Source organism: Sander lucioperca, chromosome 8, assembly GCF_008315115.2.
Source record: "Sander lucioperca isolate FBNREF2018 chromosome 8, SLUC_FBN_1.2, whole genome shotgun sequence".
NCBI classification, from domain to species: Eukaryota; Metazoa; Chordata; class Actinopteri; order Perciformes; family Percidae; genus Sander; species Sander lucioperca.
In genome coordinates, this window is record NC_050180.1 from 40196348 (window position 1) to 40218310 (window position 21963).

The 21963-nt window shown below is 45.4% G+C and overlaps 1 protein-coding gene across 6 annotated transcripts in view; it reads left to right on the forward strand.

Moving 5' to 3' along the window:
- The window catches only part of LOC116046598 (galactose-specific lectin nattectin-like), a 19577-nt gene extending 11447 nt beyond the window's left edge, over positions 1 to 8130 (forward strand). The window contains exons 2-7 of one of the 6 annotated variants that reach the window (XM_031294994.2): positions 2074 to 2136; positions 2424 to 2448; positions 2844 to 2938; positions 3325 to 3459; positions 3638 to 3749; positions 3897 to 3994. In XM_031294994.2, the coding sequence (XP_031150854.1) occupies positions 2074 to 2136; positions 2424 to 2448; positions 2844 to 2938; positions 3325 to 3459; positions 3638 to 3749; positions 3897 to 3958 (492 nt within the window). In that variant the 3' untranslated portion in view covers positions 3959 to 3994. Of the gene's footprint in view, positions 1 to 2043; positions 2137 to 2423; positions 2449 to 2843; positions 2939 to 3324; positions 3460 to 3637; positions 3750 to 3896; positions 3995 to 8101 lie in introns of those variants that run through there. The other 5 variants (XM_031294995.2, XM_031294993.2, XM_031294991.2 and 2 more) reach the window with 5 other exon arrangements.
- Positions 8131 to 21963: the final 13833 nt, after the last annotated feature.

Genomic DNA, 21963 nt, shown 5'->3' on the forward strand with positions numbered 1-21963 from the left:
GCATGAATAGGTCCTGAGCATGTGTGTGTGTATTTCAGGCATGTGTGTAGTGATTTCTAACAAACTAATAAGTAATTTCCCCACTGGGGATCAATAAACAGTATAAATTATAAAATTAATCTATAATTAATCTATCTGGTATTCTCTAAAGGAACAAAGGGGGAAGGGTGAAATTCGAGCACTGACCTGTGTTCAACCAGCAATTAATACAATAAGTACACAAATAATCACAAACAACTGCTAATTAAAGTATAGTAGAATTTATTAACTTCAAAATGATTAATGGCCAATCAATAATCCTTTGATCAATTAAAACCAATATACGTTTCTTTTAAGTAAAACAAAACAGAGCAAACGACAGACATGTAGCGATCGTGTGTGTGTGTGTGTGTGTGTGTGTGTGTGAAAATAGAGGGGGGTGGGGGCGAAACCCATGGTTGCTTGGTTATGCCCAGATTAGCTAGCCGTTAGCTTCTCTGGAGCTAGGCTGTGTGTGTTAGCTGCACAAAAGCTAGTTAGCCCCCAAGAGGGCGGCAGTGGGCTGCGTTGCAGGCTCCACGTGGCTAGGCTAGCCAGTTAGCTCTCTAACTAACATGTTGCAAACAAAGGGACACACAGGGGCAGTTGTTGAGCGGTGCGCGCTCTGCAGTTTATGTGACTCGCTGTTTGGCCAGCTGTTCACCTTAGCGCGTGTGTGTAGCTATATGTTCATATATAGCCTACGTGTGTGAGAGGGAGATTAGAGAAAGAGGAAAGACAGAGATGTACCCTTAGAAAAACCTGATTTTCTCACTCAGTACAATAACTAAAACTCCGTGAAAGGAGAGTTAGCAGGTAGCAATTACAGTTTTAACAAGCTAGCTGCAATATCAACACAACATATCAACAATGCACCGTGATCAGAGTACATTCACAGCAAACAGATTGGATCAAGCGTGCAGCAATAGCACATTATTAATCGCAAATCATATTAATGGCAAACAAGTGGCAGCATTAGCCTCTATAATACGGGAGTTTAAAGCAGTGTTGCGGACATTACACATTTTTTCTTTTTAAGTATTTTCATTTGTCCTGCACCTGCCAGAAGGTGGGATGTGCACACAATTACTTTTATAAATAGCATTAGCCTTTACACGTTAATAAAACACACATAAATTTCTCTGCCCAGAAAACCTCAAGTGTGTTCAGTCCGTTTGGTTTGTCCGGCGGATTTTCCACGTAGGACAGAAACGGGTCCGTGTCTGCTCATCAGCGGATCACGGAGGAAACTTTCCCTCCAAAAAAGGCAGAAGGAGGGTAAGCTAGGTCGACGTTGGGAAGAAAAAGTTTGATTTCCTTGTAGAGAAAAGGTGTTCTCTTCTACAGTTTTGAAACACGGTGTGTGTTACAGGATCCAGTAGTGTTCTTTCAGAACACCGAGAGATGAATCCACTTTCGCACAAGCTTGTGTCGTGCTGACCTGTCTTCAACAGGAGTTGAGGTGGAAAGCGAATATTTTGGTATGTAAGCCAGTTTTATAGTCTCAGGCCCCATGCTGTGTTTGGAGTCCACTGGTCCAATGGGAATCCAGGACCTCCTGGTATTTTGGCCATTTTGTGCTGTAACACCTGGGTGCGACTTGCAGTCTCCTGCTGTAAAATGGGGCTTCACCCTCTTGACTGAGAAGACATGTGCTTTCTTTTGTCTCAGAGGTAGATCAGGATTGGAATTTTCCATGAAGGGCCCAGATTTCTTTGTCTCTCAGAGGTTGATTTAATCTAAGGCCTTATTGTTTAATGTCCAGTTTAATTCTTCCGTACTATGGTCCCAACACTTAGTGTATTTAATATTTAGACATTTTAAATATTAGTTAATCTATTTAATATCAAACCATATATATATATATATATATATATATATATATATATATATATATATATATATATATATATATATATATATATATTATATAATAACACTTATAACCAGCAGGATACTCTAATTTGATAAATGTCTCACTGATCACAGTCATTAATTGTCTGCATTTATGTCCTTGTCTGCAGTATGTTGACTTTGTTTAACATCTTTCCACAGATGGCATCAGGCTTTCCGTTTGCTTTGTTGCTCTGTTTGTCCATCGGACTGTCGGCTGCATCTGTAAGTAAAAACTATGCACCTATTAATTTAAAAAACAACTCTATGTGTTGCACATGCAGTATAATGCAGTGGTTTCCCAACCTGTAAGATTATGAGACAGTTATTAAATAATGTTACTAGTTTTAATGTAGGCTGAGTGCAAACTGTAAGCTGAAACATTAGATAAGTTTGTTCTGTGAAGCACTTTGGGCTGCATGTTTGTATCAAAGGTGCTATATAAATAAAGTTGAGTTGAGTAGTCCTGTAATTAGACTGCTCGTGTTTAATACGTCTTTTTGTGATCACAGTGTTATGGACAAACCTCCTGCCCAGGTCAGTACAGTATCTCTGACTCGTTGCTCTGATTGTATTTGACTTGTTTGTTCATACAGTGTTACGTAGGGGTTTGTATTTTTTGTTATGTTAGATTACAAACAGAAGACATGCAACACTGCCTCACAGAAGTTAAAAAAGAAAAGCGAGCTTGCTACGGACAGGCAGAGGTCGATCAACTTCACATGCTTCACCCAGCAGAGTCTGCTGCTGGCCAGCACAATGAAGGAAAAGATGAGTAAGTCGCGGGGTCTCCTCCCTCCTTTATCCAGGGAGCTGAGTGAGCACAAGCAATAACCAACCAAGCTGGAGAAGGGAGGGAGGAGGCACACACACACACAACAAAAAATACAAACTGCTACGTAACAAGAATCTAACTTTCTCTTATTTCCAACATTGTGTTGAAGGTTCCTGCCCTCCTGGTTGGACTCAGTTCGGCTCTCGCTGTTTCAGCTTCAACTTCAAGGGAAAGAGTTGGACCGATGCAGAGGTACAGCAGTTTTATCAAGACTGTCCTGACCTATATTTAGATTTCTAGTGGCGGTGTCCTCTAGTGGCCATAGTAGTTATGACAGGAGCAAAAATTAAATCACTTTACTTCCTGCTTTGCTGCCGTCATAACTACTACAGCCATTAGAGGGCACCACCACTATAAACCTAAATATGAGTCCTAATTGCTGCTTGAACAAACAACTTAGGGGACTGTTTTTTGGGGAGGACAGTCTCTAAAAGTATTAATACTTTGTTATAGTAAAAGTCCTGCATTGTCCAAAGGTATGTCAGTATATAAATGAGATGTCCTGAGATCGCATCTGTTAAAATTGTGATTAGGTTTTTTTCTTAAATGTTTTTAATATATTATATTGTCTCCATTAGAGCTTCTGCAAGTCTAAAGGTGGGAATCTGGCTTCAGTCCACTCAGAAGAGGAACATGTATTCCTCAGAGATTTCGTTAACCAAGTGACCGGTGAAAACAAACAGACCTGGATGGGAGGTTTTGACTCAGTGAAGGTGAGACTTTTATCATCACAGGAAGTGATGTCACTGGTCTCTAAAGGTATCGAGAATTTGAAATTTGATGAAAGAAATAAGGAACAGAAAGAGGAAAATTACTCTAAATAAAACAACAGAAAAAAGGAGGATCCTCTTTTGATTTTACTTTAACTTTGAACCAATCTCTCTCCTCCAGGAGGGTGAGTGGATGTGGTCTGATGGATCCACATTCGACTACAAACACTGGGGACCGGGGCAGCCTGACAACCACCGTGTGGCAGAGCACTGTCTTCAGATGAACCATCACGGTAAAAAACAACAACATATAAAACATATTGTCTTCTAAATAAATGTGATGATGCAACAATGATCTTTAAACTTATAGCAGGTGGTCATATTTTGCAGTCTGAAAGATAAAAAGTTAGACATTAAAACTCTGGAAACTCTCTCTACAGGCAAATGGAACGACAATTTGTGTCCCAAAATACTTCCTTTCTTGTGCTCCAAGAACCTGTGAGGCCTCCCTCCATCATGATCTCACTACAGCTCATCTATAATCTCTATCATTGATCCTCTTTCAGTTTGTCCTGCAGACAGAAACAGCTCTCTGCTGACAGACTCACTCTCACTTGTTTATTATCTGAAGAGTTAGGAAACCGTTCATGTTTGAATTTTAACATTAGAAGGAAACTGACTCTCTGAGCTGGACAAAAACATAATCAGTTATTGGACTTTTAATCTAGTAAATAGGGGTGGCCGTAACTCAGTCAGTAGGGAGTTGGGTTAGGAACCGGAGGGTCGCGGTTCAAGTCCCCATACGGACCAAAGTATGGTGGTGGACTGGTAGCTGGAGAGGTGCCAGTTCACCTCCTGGGCACTGCCAAGGTGCTCTTGAGCAAGGCACCGAACCCCCAATTGCTCGGGGCACCTTTCCATGGGCAGCCTCCTCACTCTGACATCTCTCCATTAGTGCATGTAGAGGTACTGAGCATGTGTGTGTAATTCAGGCCTGTGTGTAATAATAACAGAGTGAAAAACATTGTAATTTCCCCTTGCGGGATTAATAAAGTATAAATTATTATTATTATTATTAAATAGCACAAAATGAAATACACAAACAATTGAATACAGTGACATCTTTCCAATTCACTGAATATTGTCTGTCAGCTCTGTCCAAAGGTAACAACATCCACCTACCAGACATGAGTGGTGATGATCTCCTCTTCAAAAATGTCCAAATAGAAAATAAAATCCAAATGTTGTCAGAACTTTCTGTGATACAAGAGGAGTTTGTGGTGTGTTGGGTTCTTTATTCATCTGTTTTCCTTCACTATATAATCAATAAGCATTAAAAAATAAAAGACATATTGTTACAAACAGTGTCTGGTCCGGACTTACTGACTCTTGTTTTCTCTAAATGGGGAAATAATTCTATATTTGTGAATAATATGTTATTGCTTTTCTTAAATAATTACAGTAAAAACAAGGTTAAGATAGTAATCCAAAATACAAATAAAGACATTGATGAATAGGTTAGGTAATAAGATAAAGTTTATTTGAAAGTCTTGTTTCTATAAAGTTTATTTGAAAGTCTTGTTTCTTTTTTTTTTGAGGAGACATGTAAGACCACAGGAATTTACTCTTATGGGATCATAAAGTTAATTTTTACTTTTTAACACTAGAAGTGCAGGAATTCCATAACTACTAGAACTGCCGTGAGCGGTCATTTTGACCGCCAGATTCCAAACTCTATAATGTCTCATGATAAATACCTAATTGTGATATTAATGCATGTATTGTGTTAGGATATCACCAAAAATAATAATATAATAACACCAAAATGTACATTTTAACGAGTTCAATTATACATTTGAGTAGTAGGCCTAATAGGCTACGTGTTTCAATAATTCATATCATGGTATCATAGTAAACCGTAATTATTTCATAAGCTACATTCATATCCGAAAAATATGGTATGGAAATTCATTTAACATAACTCATAACAGGCAAATAACACCTGAAAGTATCTTATTTGAACATCTAGCTATAACCTAACCTGGCACTGCCTCCGTTTTGGTGTCTGCTGTGGTGCGCAGCGCTGCTCGGACCTCCATAAACTCCGCTCTCAGCTCCTCTGCCAGTTGCTGCATGAACTTCCTCCAGGCAATTGTACTGCTGGTGCACTCCTTGGAGAGGATGTGTGCAACGATTCCAGCCAGTTCGAGGATGTATAAAGTTATATGAACACGTAGACAGCCACCGGCCATCTACGTGTACCGCGCCTTTCACAGAGCGAGCGCCTGAGGCTTGCCTTCTGATTAAGAACAGAGTCCACTTCTAGGGCGTATTATTGTAGTAGCCTACGTTACCGAGTCTGGCTTTGCCTTCAGTCCATCGGTGAGGCCCACACCTCTTACTCGAGACCGCTTGTGACGTTTCTCTGACAGAGACGATGATAGTTACTAAGCAACCAATATGCATCTTCAACCGGGCGAAAAAACAATACTGCGAAAATCCGAGTGGTCAATATGTTTGTGTATGGCCAAAACAGGTAAAAGTGATTGTATTAAGGTCCACATTGAGGAGCGAGATTGGTCTATAGCTGCCGCAGAGCAGGGGATCTTTCCCCTTCTTATGAATGAGGGAGATAGTGGCCTTCGATAGGGTATCCGGAAGGCAACGCTGACGAAAAGCCTCGTTGTACACATCTCTTAGAACTGGTGCGAGGAGAGCGGAAAAAGTTTTATAATACTCTACAGTGTGGGGGGAGGAGAGGGGGCGACACAGACAACCCAACCACACACACACACATACGCACAGAAACCTCTGACCTGAAAACCCCAATATCAACCACTATCCTGAGTGTCCATTGCACAGCGGTGTGCCCTCTACACCTCCGCATGGCTTCCCCAACTCCCATAAACAGCAAAATAGTCCAATATCAAAACAATACCAGACCAGACAGGCCAGCGGTGTTAAGGACGGCTGGAGAAAATGCGGACCCAAAATGCAGAGGCGGAAACTGAGGATAATTTTGATGTTTTAATAAACTAAGAAAAAGTACAAAAACCAAAAGAGTCCTGGAAACAGGCAGGCAAAAACGGGAAACCAAAGATAAAGTCAGAGAAAAACAGAAACTCAACATGAACCAGGAAGACAACCAAAACTGAAAAAAAAACAAACTGGAGACAAAACACTCGGGAATAGAAAACTGGCTACAAGACACACAATGATCTGACAAAGGACAGGGGGAAGACAAAGACTAAATACACAGGGTAACGAGGAAACACAAGACAGGTGACACAAGGCTGGGAAACAGGTGAAACACATAAGGGCAATCACAAGGGCGGGAAAACACAGGAAGTAAAACAAGAGATGACAGAAAACAAGACCGTCAAAATAAAACAGGAAACAGGGCAAAAATACAAAACAGAAAAAACGGATTACCAAAACAAGACAAAGCACACCAAACCCATAACAAGACCCCCCCCCCCTCCAAGGGACAGATCCCAGATGTAAAAAAAAAAAAAAAAAAAACACAGGCAGAAACAACCCAGGGAGGGCAAAGGGGGCCCGGAGGAGGGACGACCCAAATAGTCAAAATAAATCAACCCCGGAGGGGCGAGGGAAGGCACAAGAGTCACTCGGGGCAAGGGAAATTGAGGACAGCGGGACCCAGGGAACTGGGGACAGAGGGGCCTGGGCACCAAGGTGCTGCCAGCTAGTCCTGGGGTCCAGGGCTGCAGACAGCAGCGAAGGCGGAACCCCTTGGGCGACCGAACAGGCCATCGAGAACCTTCAGGAGGTCGAGCAGGACGGCGAAGATCCTCAGGCAGCCGAACAGGTGGGCGAAGGCAGAGCCCCTCAGGTGGCCGAACAGGTGGGTGAAGGTAGAGCCCCTCAGGCGGACAAGCAGGACGCTAGAGGCCAGCGGCGAAGACGATATCCCTCTGGAGGCCGTCTGTGAAGGCGAAACCCCTCTGGAGGCCGTCTGCGAAGGCGAATCCCTTCTGGAGGTCGGCGGCGAAGGCGATATCCCTCTGGAGGCTGTCTGCGAAGGCGAAACCCCTCTGGAGGCTGTCTGCAAAGGCGAATCCCTTCTGAAGGCCGGTGGTGAAGGCGAATCCCCTCTGAAGGACGGAGGCGAAGGTGAATCCCTTCTGAAGGCCGATGGTGAAGGCGAATCCCCTCTGAAGGCCGGAGGCGAAGGCGAATCCCTTCTGAAGGCTGGAGGCGAAAACCCTCTGGGGGCTGTCCGCGAAGGCAACAACCCTCTCAGGGCCGTCCGCGAGGGCGAATCCCTTCTGAAGGCTGAGCAAGTCTGCGGCAAAGGCGAAACCCCTCAGGAGGACAGGCAGCTGGGCTGAAGACAGGCGACGGGTCAGCTGGGCTGAAGACAGGCGACGGATCAGCTGGGCTGGAGTCCGCCAAACAGGCAACGGGAACAGCGGTCAACATGGGCGCAGACAGGGTACGAGAGGCAGGAGTGGGTCTGACCGAAAACAAAGGCAAGTCTCTGGGGGACAGGACATGGGCAAAGTCACTGGGGCGTTCTCAGGGACAGTCTCAGGAGCGCCAGGGACCGGCAAAGTCACTGGGGAGGTCTATGGGGCGCCGGAGACTGGCAAAGCCTCAGGGGCAGTCACTGGGAAAGTCTCAGGGGCGCCGGAGACCGGCAAAGCCTCAGGGGCAGTCTCTGGGCCGCTGGAGAACGGCATAGTCACTGGCTTGCCCGTAAGCGAACACTCTGGGAGAGCGGTCGACGTGGACTCTGGGAGAGACTCTGGACGGCTGGACGTCAGCTGAGACTCTGGATGGCTGGACATCAGCGGCGGTTCTGGGCGGCTGCACGTCAGCTGGAATTCTGGAAAGCTGCATGTCAGCGGAGGTTCTGGAAGGCTGCACGTCAGCTGGAACTCTGGAAATCTGCACGTCAGGGGAGGTTCTGGAAGGCTGCACGTCAGCAGAGGTTCTGGAAGGCTGCATGTCAGCTGTAACTCTGGAAAGCTGCACGTCAGCGGAGGTTCTGTAAGGCTGCATGTCAGCTGGAACTCTGGAAAGCTGCACGTCAGCGGAGGTTCTGGAAGGCTGCACGTCAGTGGAGGTTCTGGAAGGCTGCATGTCAGCTCAGGAACACTGGTCAGCTCAGGAACACTGGTCAGCTCAGGAACACTGGTCAGCTCTGGAACACTGGTAACACTGGACTCTGGGAGAGTGGTCAACGTGGACTCTGGGAGAGTGGACTCTGGGAGAGTGGTCAACGTGGACTCTGGGAGAGTGGACTCTGGAAGAGCTGTCATCGGAGACTCTGGACGACTGGAAGACTCTTGAAGAGCTGTCAGCGGAGACTCTGGACGACTGGAAGACTCTTGAAGAGCTGTCAGCGGAGGTTCTGTAAGGCTGCATGTCAGCTGGAACTCTGGAAAGCTGCACGTCAGTGGAGGTTCTGGAAGGCTGCACGTCAGCGGAGGTTCTGGAAGGCTGCACGTCAGCTGGAACTCTGGAAGGCTGCATGTCAGCGGAGGTTGTGGAAGGCTGCATGTTAGCTGGAACTCTGGAAAGCTGCACGTCAGCGGAGGTTCTGGAAGGCTGCATGTCAGCTGGAACTCTGGAAAGCTGCACGTCAGCGGAGGTTCTGTAAGGCTGCATGTCAGCTGGAACTCTGGAAAGCTGCACGTCAGCGGAGGTTCTGGAAGGCTGCACGTCAGCGGAGGTTCTGGAAGGCTGCACGTCAGCGGAGGTTCTGGAAGGCTGCATGTCAGCGGAGGTTCTGGAAGGCTGCACGTCAGCTGGAACTCTGGAAAGCTGCACGTCAGCTCAGGAACACTGGTCAGCTCAGGAACACTGGTCAGCTCTGGAACACTGGTCAGCTCTGGAACACTGGTAAGCTCTGGTTCTGGCTCGCTGGACAGCACAGGCTCGGGGCCGCTGGACAGCGAGGACTCTGGGCTGAAGAGAGGGTGAAGTAGGGCATGGCGTCTACTCCATCTACAGCCTCCACGGTTACCAGGGAATACGGCTAGGCGAGTACCCTCAAAGGATTGCTTGCAGTCGGGGGTATCTGCAGAAATGGCAGCTGCTGACCTGACAGACAGGACTTCTGGGGAGCTGCTAGAAAGCGTACTGGACCTTTGTTTTCCAGCTTGAAGGCTGGCTGCTTTGGCCTCCTCAGACCGTCTAGAACACTTAGCAAAATATTGAAAAGCAGTCAAAAAAGTCTCTGGCTCTCCTCCAGGTAGAGAACCGACAGGACTAGGAGTACTAGGCATAGGAGCAGGCCTGGTGACTGACAAAAAACCAGAAGTCAAAGTCCTAGTGGGCTGAGCAACAGGCAGGCTGGTGGGTGTTTGCTGGCACTGGGGTAGGCCAGGAGTGAGAAGAGGAGCGTTGGTGGATTTAGCTGGCTTGGAAGCACACAAACCCTTAGCAGAGGAATGAGCTGGAGTAGACATGAAGCGTATAACCCAGTCTGGAATAGAGTCCTCTACCCAAGGCTTTTCTGATATTTTCACACGAGCAAACGACAGAATTGCCTCCTTTTGGCAATCACTGTCGGTCTCCTTCCACATCATTTTAAGCTCAATCAAGTCACAAATTAATTCATAAAGTTCATCCGGCACAAAATTTGCATGATCCATTTTCCTGGTCCGTGGGAAGCAGCAAACAGCAGGGAAAGAGGAAAAAACAAAAAAGCAAAAACAGTGAACCCACCGGAAAACAAAGCCTCCCTGCTGGGTCCAAGTGGTCAGATTATTCTGTTAAGGATGGCTGGAGAAAATATGGACCCAAAATGCAGAGGCTACTAGTACAGGTACTGAGGATAATTTTGATGTTTTAATAAACTAAGAAAAAGTACAAAAACCAAAAGAGTCCTGGAAACAGGCAGGCAAAAACGGGAAACCAAAGATAAAGTCAGAGAAAAACAGAAACTCAACATGAACCGGGAAGACAACCAAAACTGAAAAAAAAACAAACTGGAGACAAAACACTCGGGAATAGAAAATTGGCTACAAGACACACAATGATCTGACAAAGGACAGGGGGAAGACAAAGACTAAATACACAGGGTAACGAGGAAACACAAGACAGGTGACACAAGGCTGGGAAACAGGTGAAACACATAAGGGCAATCACAAGGGCGGGAAAACACAGGAAGTAAAACAAGAGATGACAGAAAACAAGACCGTCAAAATAAAACAGGAAACAGGGCAAAAATACAAAACAGAAAAAATGGATTACCAAAATATGACAAAACACACCAAACCCATAACAAGCGGTTTAGCAGCATAACAGATATAAGGTGCAGTGCTAGAGGTCTCAGCCTCATCAAAAGAAAAAAAAATGAGGCTATACGTTAACAAAAAGGGTGCTTGTGTTGCCGCAACAGCTTTGAACAGGGTTGTTGCCTTAAAACAAATGCCCCCCAAAGGCACCTCAACGCCCCCCTTTCCATAATTGCTTCCAGCGCCCCCCATCATCCTCTGAACGCCCTCTGGGGGACTGTACCACCCCTCTTGAGAAACACTGTTTTAGACTGAATCAAGCTACCACACCAAGCCGAATTAGCTGTTAGCTAAACTAATGTTAGCTACAACTACAACCGGAAGCGTGGAACAGATCGTGCAGTGTCGTAAATCCTCGTAAAACAGGATTATCATCTGAGCATGCGCGAACATCTTGCGCATGCGCATGTCGGATCGTGCAGGCAGCCCAGATTGCGTACCCACAGACATGACACAAGACGACCTCGGGACACGACACGACGAAACACACACGGACATCACTGGAGTACTTTACAGATTCATTTGGTGAGTAAAAGTTTGAAATCGATTTGCTTTCTTGATTTTTTATTATTCATTCAACGCTAGTTTAAGTTTTGTTCAGCATATGTCTATGGCAAGGACTGCGGGTGGATTATATGTATAGAGCAATGGCTTATACATTGTCCCATACTAGCACCATAAAATCTTGTATTTTACCTGTTTTTATATTTGTAACTGTTTTTAACTGCTCTTTAATGTTTAATTTCTTATACTGCACTGTAACTTTTATTCTTGTATTTTAATCGTTTTTATGTAAAGCACTTTGAATTGCCCTGTTGCTGTGAAAAGCTGCCTTGCCTTGCCTTGTCTATGTATCATAGCCTAGCGTCTAGCTATCCAAGCTAGCCCAACGTTCGTTGCCAACAATCATGTCCGTTAGAACCACTGAACTGTATCAAAGAGTATTGTGTAGACCCTTTTCGGACGTGGCTCATGTGTAAGTTTAAAATGGCATTGTTAAAAAAAACCCTCATATTTCATATTTTTGAACCTGGTCCTTATAAGTTAATAATCTGATCTACACAGTCTGTATCAGACTAGCAGCTAGCATGCATTAACAGTTTGAACTAAGCCACGTGCGCGCTAATCGTTTTAGCAAAGCATTCGAGGCCTCGTTTACACATAGGGAAAACGCATATATTTCCATGCGGTTTGGCCTTTCATTTACAGGTTTTATCACTGAAAACGATTATTTCTAAAAACTCCGGCCAAAGTGGAGATTTTGGAAAACTCCGGTTTCACAGCTGCATGTATAGCAGCTAAACAGGGAATGAATCGTGATTTGTTTGTTCGACCCCCGTATTAGCTAGCATGTTTCAACCGGAATTATTGCAGCTGGGTCAATTGTTCTAGCTATACTGTTTATCATGGAACAGGAAATGCTTTCAAATTCTTTGATTTGATGTTATTTCATATCAACACAACTTATTTTGTCTGAGCAAAAGCATTACGTCCTATTAACTTACATTGTAGCTTGTTTCACCGTTTCCGACTGCAGCGATCTCGTTTAATACTGGATCAATGTCAAAGGAAAATATTTCCTCAATAGTTTTAATTGTATCCGATACTCAATGAGCTGTTGCAGAAGCAGGCCCAGCGTGAAGCAATAAAGAAGATGGGAAATTTTCATACTAAATTAAGAAAGGCTGGGTGGGAAGACGTTGCTATCAATGGCAGTAAGAAAAGCCAAGTCAACCCATCAAAAAATATCAAATGACCAAAAAGAGGCGAGGCCATCTACCTGCCGAACATGCCCGAAAGAAAAACTGACGCAAACCTTGAAACAATTAGAAACAATCTAGGTGAAGAATTGAAAAAGAAAAAAACAAATAGAATCATGATTCTGCAAATGATGGATCAAACATCCCCGATGCGACAACGGGAGATCGTCAGAGATGAGCCTGATGTAAAGGCCGATGGTCGGCTCTCTTCACCGAAGGCCAGGTAAGCTTCTACTTATTCTATTTCAAAGTAAAATAAATTAATGCTGTGGTCGTAATGATTTCAAGCTCAATTATGTCTAATGTTATTCAGTGGATCAAACTCACGTTTAATGTACATTTCCCCCGCTTCCCCCAACCCACATATTTTCAGGTGTGTGCTGAGTTCAACAGAGTAGCCAGCAAGAATCTGGAGGGAGATTTCTTTGAGGCGCTGGACCAGCTCATTCCTCGTTTCTTGAAACTGTTCAAGGACAGAAATGGGGCCGTTGGGCAGAAGTTGACAGAACTCATGCAGGACATCAACTTTGCAGTAAGGAATTTTATATAACGTCTTCACATTTTGTCAAGGGTGATTTCAGTATCTTGTAAGACCATACTGGTTTTAGTCATTTCCATGGAAAAGTTAAGGGCAGCCACAGACGTAATGATTACCCTCCTTTTTCTCTGTTGCATAAGCATGGGCTGTAAAGTTATTGTATAGTGGCAGACAAGTGGTATTTTAAGGGATCCTGTAGAATTCAAGCAGACTTAAACTTTGTTCTGTTAGGATGTTTAGTTTGTGTCTTGTGAATGTCTTAACCTGTATTGTCTCTGTATCATTAGACATCAGATGTGATAGCCCAGCACTGTCACGTGTCGCTCCTATGTCAAGTTATTGTTTTGTTGTAGATTCTTATTTTTTCGGGTTGTTTTCACATTTCCTGTTTTATTTTTGAATTCCCTGTTTTCCTTGTGTTGTCTTTGTTTTACTACCTGTTGTTTCCTTTTCCCACCGTTAGTGATTACCTGTCCCCGCCCTAATGTTTTGCACCTGTGTCTCATTGTCTTCTCTGTTTGGTGTATTTAAGTTCAGTCTTCCTCTTACTCCAGTGCGAGATTGTCTGCTTCCCCCGTGTACAGCCTTCGAGCGTTTTTCCTTGTGTCCTGAATTATATACCTGATTGTTTCCCTTGGATTTTGACCACTGACTGTATTTTGGATTCTCCCTTTTGCCTGTCGTTTTTGGACACTGTTGCCAGTAGGTTTATTCTGTCTTTTTAAATAAACTTTTGGCATTCCTACGTACCTGAGTCGTGCATTTGTGGGTCCATACATCTGTGAGCCTGATAGTACAATCTCGCCACAATATGGACTCCGCCGGCTCCGACAAGGTACAGAACGCGCTACGAGCTCAAGGACAGCGACTTCATCAGTTTGAGGAGGTACTGTCTGCCATTCAGCGGGAGTTGAGTGGGATGGCGGAGCGTCAGCAGGGATTCCAGCAGGCTGTTGGCGATCAAGTTTCCCGTCTGACTACACAGTTTCAAGCTATCCAGTCTGCTTCCACGCCACCCGTCTCTCAAGACTCCTTGGGCCCGGCTTCTACCTCTGAGCCCTCGGGAGGTGTGGATTCCGCCGCTCCACCCGTTCCGTCGTCTGCCAGTTTCTCTGCTATGCCTCATCTGTCTCGTCCTGAGCGTTTCTCCGGTGAGTCTGGTGACTGTCGAGCATTTCTGACGCAGTGTGGTTTACACTTTGAACTCCAGTCAGTCCATTATCCTACAGACAGAACCAAGATTGCTTACTTGATTTCTCATTTGTCTGGACGGGCTGAGGCATGGGCTACGGCGGAGTGGGCTAGGAATTCGCCTCTATGTGACTCTTTTGCTCACTTTTCTCAGACATTCACTCAGATTTTTCAGCATGTCACTCCGGGTAGAGAGGCGGCCCGGATGCTGGTGAATCTTCGGCAGGGCAGGCGGAGAGTGGCTGACTACGCCATCGAGTTCCGCACGGTGGCAGCAGAGAGCGGTTGGAACCAGACTGCTCTAATGGATGCTTTTCTGTGTGGCCTGTCCAGCGCACTAAAGGATCACCTGGCTGCATTAGATCTTCCAGAGGACCTCGACACTCTCATCGCGCTGGCCATAAAGATCGACAAACGGCTGTTTGAACGTGAGAGGGAGAGAGGTGACGTCAAGAGTTCTTCACGGGATTACTACAGACGGTCCTTTCCTAGCAGCGGGGGCGTGTCCTCGCCGCCACCTCAACCTGTGGATTCTCCGTCGCAGGCTACTAGGTGGGAGGAGCCTATGCAGCTGGGCAGAGCTCGTCTCTCTCCTGAGGAGAGATGGAGGAGGATCAAGGACGGCATTTGCATCTACTGTGGACAGCGGGGCCATTTCATTGGACGGTGTCCAGTAAAAGAAGAGGCTCGCCAGTAAAAGAGAGGATCCTGGTGAGCCATACTTCTGTTACTAACTGTTCCTCTCGTCCCTTGTTTTCTGTGACTGTTGCCTCTAAGGGGATCTCCAGACCTCTGGAGGTTATGGTGGATTCTGGGGCTGATGTCAGTCTCATGGATATTTCTCTGGCTAGAGAATTGGGACTGTGTTCTATTCCTCTTCCTGTACCGCTGAGAGCTACTGCGTTGGATGGTCGGTTTCTATGGCAGGTAACTCATCAAACCTCTCCAGTCATTCTGAGTTTTCCTGACCATCATTCAGAGACTCTTTCATTTTTGCTGGTTAATTCTTCTCTACCTCCAGTTATTCTTGGATTTCCCTGGCTCAGTGAACACAACCCTCACATCGACTGGACCTTGGGGGTTGTCACGGGGTGGGGAGAGGATTGTTCCGGCAAATGCTTCCAATCCAGACCGGCAGGGGGATCAGAGGGGGTCATTTCGGAACCCGCTCTGGGCAGGGTGACTATGGCTCCTGTTCCTACTCAAATTGATTCTGAACATTCCGTTCTTCCCACTGTTAATCTGGAGATCACGGTGGAGGAGAACTTACCTGACCTGTCATCTGTTCCGTCCTGTTACAAGGATTTAGGGGAGGTGTTCAACAAGTCCAGAGCCACTGCCTTACCTCCTCACCGGACGTATGACTGTCCTATTGATCTGTTGCCTGGGTCTGCACCTCCCAAGGGACGTTTGTATTCCCTATCCTCACCCGAGACTGTAGCGATGAAGGATTATATCGATTCGGCTCTGGAGGCTGGAATCATTCGACCCTCATCTTCACCGGCTGGAGCCGGGTTTTTCTTCGTGGGGAAGAAGGACGGGTCATTGCGACCCTGCATTGACTATCGTGGACCCAATGACATTACCGTGAAGAACAGGTACCCCCTCCCGTTACTTTCCTCCGCTTTTGAACTGTTGCAAGGTGCTACTGTTTTTTCCAAACTTGATTTGAGGAACGCCTATCATTTGGTGAGGATTAGGGAGGGGGATGAATGGAAGACTGCCTTTAACACTCCTAGTGGACATTATGAATATTTGGTTATGCCTTTTGGTTTGACCAATGCCCCTGCTGTTTTTCAAGCTTTGGTCAATGATGTACTCAGAGATATGCTAAATGTCTTTGTGTTTGTGTATCTTGATGACATACTGATTTTCTCCTGTAACCTTGATGAGCATATTAACCATGTCCGTGCTGTTTTACAGAGACTTCTGGACAATGATCTGTTTGTCAAAGCAGAGAAATGTGAATTTCATGTTCCCAAGGTTTCCTTTTTGGGCTATGTTGTGGCCGAGGGGGAGATGAGCATGGATCCAGAGAAAGTCAAAGCTGTCAAGGAGTGGCCCACCCCCACTAACCGCAAGGAGGTTCAACGGTTTCTGGGGTTTGCTAATTTCTATCGGAAGTTTATCAGAAATTTCAGTTCTGTGGCTACACCATTACATAAACTAACCTCTTCTAAGTCCAGGTTTGTGTGGTCTCCTCAAGCGGACTCTGCCTTCCAGGTTCTGAAGGAACGTTTTGTGACGGCTCCTGTTCTTACCATGCCTGACCCCTGCCGACAGTTTGTGGTAGAGGTGGATGCCTCAAATGTTGGGCTGGGTGCCATTCTGTCTCAACGCCTTTCCACGGATGGTAAGCTTCACCCCTGTGCTTTTCTCTCTCGGAAATTGTCACCTGCTGAAAGGAACTATGATGTTGGCAATCGGGAGTTGCTGGCAGTTAAGGTGGCGTTGGAGGAGTGGAGACACTGGCTGGAGGGGGCAGAGCATCCTTTCTTGGTGTGGACCGACCACAAGAATCTGGAGTATCTACGATCTGCGAAGCGCCTAAACTCTCGTCAAGCCAGGTGGGCTTTGTTTTTTAATCGTTTCAACTTCTCACTGTCATATCGTCCCGGTTCCAAGAATACCAAACCCGATGCCTTATCCCGACTGTTTGACACTGATTCTCTCCCTAAGTCAGTCGAGACCATTCTTCCAGGCTCATGTGTCGTTGGTGCTGTGTCGTGGGAGGTGGAAGAAAGGGTCAAACGTGCTACCATTGACTTACCTGTCCCGGTCAGCTGTCCACCGAACCGATTGTTTGTCCCTTCTGAGCTCAGATCTCAAGTTGTCCATTGGGCCCACTCCAGTATGTTGTCGTGTCACCCAGGAGTGAAAAGGACTGTTTTTGTGGTGCGACAACGGTTCTGGTGGCCCGGGATCGTGGACTCTGTTAAGGAGTATGTGGCGGCCTGTCCTGTGTGTGCCCAACACAAGTCTTCGCACCAACCCCCTGCTGGATTACTTCACCCTCTTCCGGTGCCCTCTCGACCGTGGTCGGACATATCTCTGGATTTTGTCACAGGTTTGCCCCTTTCTGAGGGGAATACTACTATCCTCACCATTGTTGACAGATTTTCCAAGATGGTTCATTTTGTTCCGCTGCCCAAGTTACCCTCTGCTAAAGAATTGGCGGAGGTTATGCTTTCCAATGTTTTCAAGCTTCATGGTCTTCCCAGGGACGTGGTGTCGGATCGAGGACCCCAGTTCATCTCTCGCTTCTGGAGGGCGTTCTGCAATCTCCTGGGGGCTACTGTGAGTTTGTCCTCGGGATATCACCCCCAATCTAATGGCCAGTCGGAGCATCTTAATCAGGAGTTGGAGGTGGGGCTACGATGTTTGTCCTCCAGGAATCCTGCTAGCTGGAGCAAACAGCTGATTTGGGTGGAATACACCCACAACACTTTGCCCTGCTCCTCGACCGGCCTTTCTCCGTTCCAGTGTGTCTATGGATACCAGCCTCCACTTTTTGCTGATCTGGAACGTGAGGTTGGAGTTCCATCTGCCCAGGCCTTGGTTCGCCGCTGTCGGAGGACGTGGACCAGGGCGCGACAGGTTCTGCTCCATAAGTCATCTATGTACAAGAAGTCTGCTGATCGTCGTCGATCCAGAGCTCCTGTCTACGCGGAGGGCCAGAGCGTTTGGCTGAGTACCCGGAACCTTCCTCTTCGGGTGGCGAGCCGTAAGTTGGCACCCCGTTTTGTTGGTCCATTCCCTGTCAAGAAAATTATTAATCCTGTTGCTTTGAGATTGAAGCTTCCAAGATCCATGAGAGTGCATCCCACGTTCCACGTTAGTCTTGTGAAGCCGGTTCTGGAAAGTCCACTGGTGCCTGCGACCCCCGCTCCCCCTCCTCCGCGCATGATTGATGGTGGCCCTGTTTACACCGTCAAGAGGCTTCTGGCTGTCAGGAAACGTGGCAGGGGTCGTCAGTTTCTCGTGGACTGGGAGGGGTATGGCCCTGAGGAGAGGTCTTGGGTGTCAGCCAGTAACATACTGGACCCTGATCTCATTCATGACTTTTTCCGGTTGCATCCGGAGATTCCTGGGCCGTCTGGTGTCGGCCTTTGAGGGGGGGGTACTGTCACATTCCGCTCCTATGTCAAGTTATTGTTTTGTTGTAGATTCTTATTTTTTCGGGTTGTTTTCACATTTCCTGTTTTATTTTTGAATTCCCTGTTTTCCTTGTGTTGTCTTTGTTTTACTTCCTGTTGTTTCCTTTTCCCACCGTTAGTGATTACCTGTCCCCGCCCTAATGTTTTGCACCTGTGTCTCATTGTCTTCTCTGTTTGGTGTATTTAAGTTCAGTCTTCCTCTTACTCCAGTGCGAGATTGTCTGCTTCCCCCGTGTACAGCCTTCGAGCGTTTTTCCTTGTGTCCTGAATTATATACCTGATTGTTTCCCTTGGATTTTGACCACTGACTGTATTTTGGATTTTCCCTTTTGCCTGTCGTTTTTGGACACTGTTGCCAGTAGGTTTATTCTGTCTTTTTAAATAAACTTTTGGCATTCCTACGTACCTGAGTCGTGCATTTGTGGGTCCATACATCTGTGAGCCTGATAAGCACGCCCTTGGGGACAAGTCCAACGAGTTCTACAGGACAGCATTTGTAAGTATACTTGCACAGAAGAAAAAAAAATCTTGATCTCAATTTGTTTAGCAAATTATCATATCTACTCATGGTTATTTATCTACACAAGATATTTATTTACAATTATCTTGTGCAATGCACATTGGAAATTGCCACTTATTCCCCATATATGTTCAATGTCTTGGGGTGACAAGGGGGCCCATTGGACATTTTACAAAATAGTTTAAGGATATACAGTTGCTATTCTATTCAACCTAACCTACACTTTACTGACTTAAAGGAGACATCTGGGTCTGTTTTCCAAGAGTCTCAGAGTGTTGCAGGAAGCGAAAAACCATAGCAAAGATCCAACGTAGACCTAGATCTCTCCTAGGTGACCTATGGGGAAACCTTTTAAACCTTGCTTTTGGCCTCTTAACATGTTCAGAAAATCATTACAAGAGCTATGCAACATGGTGGGTTCCATGGGAGACACCACTGTGCAAGTATAATTCAATATACATAAATAAATAGCGTGTAAAGCAGCATAAACCTTCACATAACTCGATGGACTTTAACCAACTTCATCAAAAGCAACAGAGGTATGTCACTGCCTGCAAAATATATACTGTTTTTTCCCCCCACACTATTTGAGGTATTGAAGTTCTGAAGGTTCTGGTGCCGGTTTGGGCCTGGCCCCAGTAGCCAGGGTCAATTTAGGACCAATTCAAGTTGTCTCAGACTGCACCTTTAACCTTCATCTTCGTTGATGGTAGACCAGAAATAACATACAGGAGTCCTCTAGTTGAAGTCAATCATCTTTAGTGACAATATTGCAAGTAGTTACAGCTTATGCAGAAGGATCAGAATTCTTTCAAGACTAGCTCACCCTAACACCAACACAGTCTATCCAAAGTCTGACCCCAGACCTATATCTGCCCTTCTCTCTTATCCTCTTCAGGTTCTTCCTCCTCTCAACGTTGCATGCCGCTGATATCAGCTGCACCTGGTCCAGGCATCCTGTTTCCAACCGCGATATTGCGCAAGGCCATCGCAAGGCCTTCACAAATTCTACTTTCTACTTCATTGCTAGGCAACTGAACCACTTTGTACATCTTGACCTTGTGTGTCACCTATCCTAACTTCCTCTTGCTCCAACATGTTTTCATCAGACAAAGACACTCCTGCAAAACATTACACCTTACACAATACTTCAGTTTTATGACACACAGACCATCAAGAGGCCATTAACTATGACATTTCTGAGTAAAAAGACACATATTCCTTCAGTATACACGCACAGGTTTCCCCCATAGGTTAGCTTTGTAGCTTGCCTGATGTGTATATTACGTAGGCGAGATCTAAGTCTAGGTTGGAACCAACATTTTTTTCGAGTTCATATAACAATAGGTGACCCTAGGAAAACAGACCTAGTTTTAAAAAATGGAAATGGAAATCTCCTTTAATGTACACTTTCAGTTGTCTGACAGCATCTGACAGTACTCTCGATCAACAGGGCTATTGGTTGAAAATGACTGGAGTTTTTCTTTAAGTTGACTCATGTACATAGCTTTGTATTTTTAAATCCTGCTCTGTTTTGGCTCATGGATCAACAGTATGTCTGTAAGGAGTATGTGCTGAAAAGTACACCCTGCCTGCAGTGAAGCATGGTAGTGTTTCAGTGCTGTTCTTGGACTGTTTCCCTACTTTTGGCACAAAAAGCTTGCAGTGTGTGAAGGGAAAGGTGGACTCATGTTGTGGTCACAGCTTTGTTCATTAGTAGCAACACATGATTATTTTTGGTCACCCTTTACTGTTTTCAGTTAATTCAGTCAGCTGAACTTAAATGTAGAGTAACGAATCCAAAGACTTGCAAACAACTTTCTTTTGCATATGTGTCTTCACAGGACACTGTGACAGATGGGGCCATCGCATCGGTGACTGTTGCTGTGCTCTCTGTTCTTGGGGAGATTGACGGCGAACATCATTTCCGGGGTCCAAGCTCGTTGCAGCTCCAGCCCAGGTTCCATGCAATTATCCTTGAGGGAAGTATTGTGATGGACAATATTCAACTTCAAGGTTATTACATCTTAGGTTTGGGAGATTTGAGACCTTTGTACCTAAATAGGAATTTCTTAAATGCCTACTTTTCATGGTAGCAACACCCTGTTTAATCTTCTTAGTTCATTCCTAAGTCTTAAAGAAAAACATAAATATATAGTAGGCAAGGATTATGCAATTTTTTTTTCCTTAACAGCGCCATTTAAGGGAACGTCAAAAACTATACAGAACGAGCTGCTGGACTGTATGTTGTCTGTTACAAGGGAAAAAATAATAATCAAAGAAGTCCAGACAAGTGATTTTTTTATCGATCCAGGCAGATGAAACAGATCTTGCCACACAGTCCCAACTTGTGCTTGTACTGCGCTACATCGACGACAAAAACAACGTGCAGGAAAGATTTTTTTGAGTTCATCCCTCTGCAGTCAGCTGCAGCTGAGTCCATTGCTACTGCACTAAAAGAAAGTCTTGCTACTATCCTTCCCTAGGATCAGAAAAGTAAGCTCATCTGCCAGGCATATGATGGGGTCAGCGTGAGGAGGGGTACGCACATCAGCTCAACCTGATAATGCAACAGGCCACCACCTCTCACATATCCAAGGTGAGAGTTTTTGTTTCCAACATTGGTGGATTTGCCAGCTTTTTTTCACCCAAGTGGACAAGTTTCCTGGATAAAGTTCAGGGACGTCGTTAGGCCTATTTTAGGGGGGCTGAAGCTACCCCAAAATGTTCCTAAGCCCCCCCAAATAATAATAAGAAAAATAATAATTAGATTTTTTTTTTTTTTTTTTTACAGTGCACTCTGCATCACTCACTACGTGGAATCAATCTTCCTTCACCATTCATCTGTTGGTGTCGTCGTGCACTGCAGTCTTGTTTCATTTTTATTTCACGAACTGTCACCTGGTGGAAATGGTGTGTTTTAGAGAGAGGGTTACGAGTGGCCACTTGCACGGTAACGGTATGTGGACGAGCGAGGTAGAGAGTTACTGAAGAGAGAGAGGCAGCATTAAAAAAAAGCAGTAAATCAGAGAAATAAAATGTTGTTTTCGCCGATTTATGACTCAAAATGTAA